General features: G+C 26.3%; 1 protein-coding gene across 1 annotated transcript in view; it reads right to left on the reverse strand.

The window, feature by feature from the left end:
- LOC136830360 (uncharacterized protein CG3556-like) overlaps positions 1-7500 on the reverse strand; it is a 113899-nt gene that overhangs the window by 40599 nt on the left and 65800 nt on the right. Inside the window, exon 2 of the mRNA XM_067089862.1 lies at positions 6594-6710. Within this exon, the coding sequence (XP_066945963.1) occupies positions 6594-6693 (100 nt within the window). The 5' untranslated portion in view covers positions 6694-6710. The remainder of the gene's footprint in view (positions 1-6593; positions 6711-7500) is intronic.

Raw genomic sequence — 7500 nt, forward strand, 5'->3', positions numbered from 1 at the left:
TTTTGTGTTTTAATGTATTCCATTAAAACTTCGCAATATTTTTTTTTAACTTCAAGAAAAGTGACTGCCCAGAGGTACAGTTTTCACTCATGTCAAGAATATTCTTAATAATTAAGTTTTCAGAGTATTTTATGTTTGGAAAATACACTAATTTTATGTTTTTTTATAATGTTGGATGTAATGGGTTTTCTGTTTCAAATATGCACTGAGTTTATATTATTTTTTATAATTTAGGATGTAACAAAATTTCTATATAAAATATGTAGAAATATAATATTAAAACTAGTTTTATATTTGCAAAATAAAATTTTATATTATTTTTTAAAATGTAGAACTTTCTGTTTCAAATATGTACGAATGTTATATTAATAACTGAATTTTGAAAATAGTTTTATGTTTGGAAAACATACTAATTTTATATAATTTTTAATGCAGGATATTATAGAACTTTCTGTTCCAAATATACACCAATATTATATTATCTTTTTACAATTTAGAATGTAACAGAAAATTCTGTTTCAAATATACACAAATATACTAATTTTTATAATGTAGAATCTTATAGACCTACCAAACAGATACCCAAATACATTTATATAAAATACATAAAAAAGCACGAATAAATAAATAACAAAAGAAATTGAATTAATGACTCTCTCCCCTATTGTATAAAAGACGCTTACAGTATACACAAATAAATCCTTCTGTAATCTAAAGGTGAAAATAGAGAAACATTTAAGAAAGCAATAGATCTGGCGTTGTTTGTCTTAACACTGAAGGTGCGAGGACGTGTCCCAGTGGGGCTGCTGGGCAAATTGAGAGAGAGACCTCTCCTTAATGTAATTTGGGGAATGTTCAGTGGGATGGAAAATAATATGTGTGTGTGTATATATATATATATATATATATATATATATATATATATATATATATATATATATGAATTTTACTGTTGTCAAAGATACTTTTCATGTAATAAGCTTTATTCTCCTTTCTCTCACTCTGTCTCTCTCTGTCTCTCTCTCTTTCTCTCTTTCTCTCTCTCTCTCTCTCTCTCTCTCTCTCTCTCTCTATATATATATATATATATATATATATATATATATATATATATATATATATATATATTATATATATGAATTTTCTTTCTATATTTGTGTTGTCAAAGATATTATTCATGTAATAAACTTTATTCTCCTCTCTCTCTCTCTCTCTCTCTCTCTCTCTATATATATATATATATATATATATATATATATATATATATATATATATATATATATATATATATATATATATATATATATATATATATATATATATATATATATATATATACATATACATATATGTATATATCTGTATACATACTCCGTTGCTCGAAATATAAAAAACTGACAATATGTGTGTGTGTACGTGTGTGTACGTGTGTGTATATGAACGCACTGGACATACACACAGACAGAAAGCGTGGTACAACCGGCTCTGTCAAACAGAGAATGAATGATAAGCGAAACGGGGCCACGAAATCTAGACCAGGGCCAACTGCCATGTCGGGTGAAAATTCATATCGGCAGATTTCCAAAGCTATGACACGGAGATGAAATATTGTATAAATAATAATTGGGAACAAAAATAAAAAAAAGGAATTTTTGTCGTGTGGAGATAATTTTTTTTTGTCGTGTTATCTGGTTTTAGTTTGTTTTGGTAAAGAAACCTTATGCTTAAATTTGTTTTTTTTTTGTTAAGCAATGACGTGATGCGAAATATATATATAAATATATACTTTTAGTTTTATCTTCAGTAACAGCAATGATATATACATTACATGTATACATAAATAAATGTATATATATGGGTGTGTGTATATATACAATATATATATATATATATATATATATATATATATATATATATATATATATATATATATATATATACATTACATGTATACATAAACAAATGTATATATATTGGTGTGTGTATATACAATATATATATATATATATATATATATATATATATATATATATATATATATATATATATATATATATATATATATTATATGCATAAATAAATATGTATATATGGGTGTATTTATACATATATACAGTATATATATACATTCATTATATATATATGCATGCATATAAATCCATAAATACATACATACTTACATATATACATGTGCATGTGTACGTATGCATGTGCAGGCGAATGCAAACATTCGAACACACACACATACACACACACACACAAACACGCACAAGCATCTCGGCCCTAACGAACAGTGTGAAACGTCTCCCCAAAACAATTCCTGTCAAACACGAAATGATATCCGAAATTGGAGCGTGAGAGCTGGAACAAGGAAATTGCCTGTCTGGGGAAAATTCATATTGGTGGAATTTGACAACTCCGACGAGCCGAATAGCCGGGAAAATAATAGTCTTGGTCGACTGAGGTTATTCTTACAGAGTTTTCCAGGCAGAATTGTTCAGTGTGTTTTTTTTACTTTATTATATTCGTTGGGAGGAATGTCATTAATTTTATCTACTGGTTTAATATTGGAGTTTCGTTTTGTTATATTTATCAGGAGGATTATTCTTAATTTTATCTATTACTTAATTAGTGAATTTTTCTTTCATTATATTTATCAGGATGACTATTCTTAACTTTATCTATTACTTAATTAGTGTATTTTTTATTTTATTATTTTCATCAGGAGGATTAATATTAACTTATCTATTAGTTTATTTCTGTAATTTTATTTTACTTTCATTAGGATTATTATTCTCAACTTTATGTATTACTTTATTTTTGTATTTTCGTTTCATTATATTCACTATGAGAATTATCACTAACTTTATCTATTAGCTTATTTTTGTATTTCCGTTTTTGTACTTTATTTTCATTAGGAGGATAATTATTAACTTTATAAAAATACACTGATAAAGTAATAGATATTGTTATATCCATAAGTGGGACTGTTATTAACTTTATATAATATATATAAGATAAAATATTTTTGCACTGAAGGTGCAGTCGTGTTTAATATATAATAAACATCAGTTGTAATATTTTCATTTTATTATATTCATTAGGAGGATTACGAATACCTTTATCTATTACTTTTTTTCAAAAGGAAAATAATTTTTCACTGAAGATGCAGATATTTTGAATACATAATTAATTTCTAAGTTAAATTTTTAGGGTACTTTTGTGTTATTATATTTTGTATGAGACTTAATCATTAACTTTATCTATTCCTTTTTTTATATGGAAAATATTTATGCACTGAAGATGCAAATGTTTTTAATATATAATAAACATCAATTCTCATGGACTAGCGGAGTGAATCCTATTATTATTATTATTATTATTATTATTATTATTATTATTATTATTATTATTATTATTATTATTATTATTATTATTATTATTCAGAAGATGAACCCTATTCAAATGGAACAAGCCCAACAAAGATGCCATCGACTTGAAATTCAAGCTTCAAAAAAATCTGGTGTTCATTAGAATGAAGTAAGAGGAAGTATAGGAAAAAACACAGAAAAAAGAGATTTCGCTTAATAAAAACGAAAAAATAACAAATTAATAAATAGATAAAAATATAAGTAGATAATTAAAATGCAAGAGAATTCTGTTAGTAATACAATATACTGACGTGACCAGATTACTGCATCAGTAAAATCACTTATAAGTTAGGGATCTATTCCAGTTAAAAGATTACTCACAATATTTTGAGTGAAACTTTACCAGCAGACACAAAGTTTGAAAATGAAATTTTTTTTCCTCTCCCAAACCAAAGTAATATCTTAGCTGTCAGCTGCATGAAATACAGGCAAATTCAATTGGCTCTGCCATGCAATAGCCGAATCAAAACTCAAGCCTGGAATCTGACTAAGGGATCAGGTCATATAGGCGTTTTGTTTGGAGAACACTCCACTTCTAAAATTGGAACAAAAATGCACGCGGAATATTCAGGTGATCTGACGCTCAGGAGATTTGACGAAAGTGTCATCGCTTACAATTTTTGACGGCGATGGAAAGGTGGTATTAAAAACTTACTCCCTGTGACTGCATTTATGGGTTAAACTATCAGTGACCAAATACTTGCCTCTGGACATTTAATATATATATATATATATATATATATATATATATATATATATATATATATATATATGTATGTATATATATATGTATATATATATGTATATATATATATATATATATATATATATATATATATATATATATATATATATATATATACATAGGCACTTCACTCCACCTAAATTCACAATCATTCAATAATGCAAAAATAAATATTTTAATAATCTTTATATATATATATATAATGTATATATATATATATAAACACATATATAAATAAATACATAAATATATATATTGATATATATAAAATATATGTATAATGTGTATATAATATATATATATATATATATATATATATATATATATATATATATATATATATATATATGCATATATATAGACACTTCACTTTATCTAAACACACAATCATTCAATATTGCAAAGTTAAGTATTTTAAAAATATTCTTAGAGGAGTTTTCTGACCTCGATAAAATTCATAATTACTAGCAATTAAAACATGATTTTAGTTAAATAATGAGATATATATAATTCATCTTACTAACGTTAACTTTGATCTAGCGACTTAAATCATCTCATTTTCCATAACCACTTAGTTTTACTCAAATAACATATAAAAGCTGCCTAAATATCATGTAAAATATCATAAATATGATGACTATCAAGGCGAGTTAGTGATATATTATGTGTCATCACCGTAGAGTTTTTCAATGACTGCCTGAATATAATAAGTTAAATGTTATGTGCTGAGTCCGTAGAGTTATTTAATCTTTCTGACGATATATCATTGTTAAGTAATTTGAGTGACAAAAATAAAGTTATCTTTGAATTCTGACCTGCACATAGTAAGATAAGGAATGATAGAATAATAATTTCATAGTTTAATCCTAGTAGTTTATAATCTTATATAATCCCAGTCTTAATATGAACACAATAGAAGAAACATTGGAATCTAAACATTAATTCCATCTGTCTATTATGTAGGGAGCTGTGTGTATATATTAGTATGTCTCTATGTATGTATGTATTATGTATGTATATTTGAAAACTGTACAACATAAAAATTTAGAATGAATCCAATATAAACGTACTTTAATATCAAAACTTTGAAAAGATCGTGTGTATCTCTAATAGTGGTAGGAAAAAATAAATCAACAATTGCTGCCCTAATACAGCTCTTGTATTTTAATAACTTACTTACCGTTTTTATTTATTTATTAATGTGTTCATTTATTTCTTTTCATTTTAATAAGTAATCTCCTATTTCTGTATTTCCCATTAACTTCTGTTACTTCTTTCTAATGAACATCTTAATATTCTTTGGAAGCTTGAATTTCAAGTCAGTGGCCCCTTTGGTGGGCTTGTTCTATTTAGAAATGGGGTTCATCATCTGAATAATAATAATAATAATAATAATAATAATAATAATAATAATAATAATAATAATAATAATAATAATAATAATAATAATAATAATAATAATAACGCTAAAAAAATCACAATCTCGTGAAAAACAATGTGTAATGAAAATCTGCAATTATATAGTAAATAAATATATATACATATAGACATATTTATTATATAATTGTGTATTTTCATTACACAAATAATAATAATAATAATAATAATAATAATAATAATAATAATAATAATAATAATAATAATAATAATAATAATAATAACGCTAAAAAAATTCAAAGTCTCGTGAAAAACAATCTGTGTAATGAAAATCCACAATTATATAGTAAATATATATATATATACATGAATTTTCTTTAGATAATAATAATAATAATAATAATAATAATAATAATAATAATAATAATAATAATAATAATAATAATAATAATAATAATAATAATAACAACAACAAAAAAAGGAATCTTTCCACATACATAAAAGACAGGAGACACACAATACAGACATTTCGAAAATGCAGAATCTCCTTTGCTTTCGCTGGCTGAGCACTCTTTCAAAGTGCTTCCTTTATCTGTGATGTTGGGGGCAATTATGCTAATGGAACGAGTTTCAGTGGAAACATTATAAATATATATATCTCTTTTTTGATATTAACCTCTCAGTATGATAAGTGAAGGGCATTATGTTTAGACATCTAACTGGAATTGGAATTTATGTAAGTGTGTATGTATGTATGTGTGTAGGAATGGATGTGTGTATTTGAATGTATATAAAAATATGTGTGTATGAATTGTATATATATATATATATATATATATATATATATATATATATATATATATATATATATATATATTATTCACATTAATTCCTGGAAATACTTATTAATACTTACCTGCTCATAAACACAAATATTACATCAAACAAACAATAATATTTAATGGCGCTTATCCAGGCAATAATTACAAAAAATAAACGATAATATCTGACAGAAATCTCCAACTGAACTGAAGCCATACCTCTAAGCTCGGTGTGTGTAGGCTCATCAGCCACGATGAGACTTGCTAAAGAAATTAGCAATAGACTGGAGAGGATTTTCCAAGGCATCTTCGACCCCATTCTGATGGAAGGTAGATCTGGAATGGAGTAGAGAGGCAGATTAGTTAAAATGCTTTTGAATGGTGAACTCTGTATATATGTGTGTGTTTGTGTGTATGTATGCATACTGTATATACAGTATATAGATAGATAGATAGTGTATGTATGTGTGTGTATGTGTGTGTATGTGTGAATATAGATATAGATAGATAGATAGATAAATATAAATATAGACATATAAAAATAGTTGAATTATTTTTTACCAATACGCTAATTATATATATGCATGTATATGTATATGTATATATATATATATATATATATATATATATATATATATATATATATATATATATATATATATAAAAGCCAGAAAATACCCAACATACACAAAGAATCACACCACAAATAAACAAGGCCTTTAACACGTCCCCTCCCGGGCCCTCAAACGAAAACCCAAATTCCGAGAGGCTCATATAAATTCATCGTTCTCAACAGCCCACATCGTCTTTGCCTCCATCATCTGGTTCTCTCTCTCTCTCTCTCTCTCTCTCTCTCTCTCTCTCTCTCTCCAATTTCGATTCGGCAGCTGCGCTGCTGAACTCCGATGTCTTTTGGCAAACGCCCAACAATGTCTGACTCAATCCTTCCTCTCCTATACTCGTCTTGACCACTCCCCTTCCCCCCAATAACCCCTCCCACTAACCACCACCTCCCCCGGTCACCTCACTCCTCACCCCTTCCCATAACCCCACCCTCTTCCTAAATATGTATTCGTCCCCTTTATCCTTGTCGCCTTGTGAATGCCACACCTATATTTTTTCCTAT

This window comes from Macrobrachium rosenbergii, chromosome 46 (genome assembly GCF_040412425.1).
Source record: "Macrobrachium rosenbergii isolate ZJJX-2024 chromosome 46, ASM4041242v1, whole genome shotgun sequence".
NCBI lineage: Eukaryota > Metazoa > Arthropoda > Malacostraca > Decapoda > Palaemonidae > Macrobrachium > Macrobrachium rosenbergii.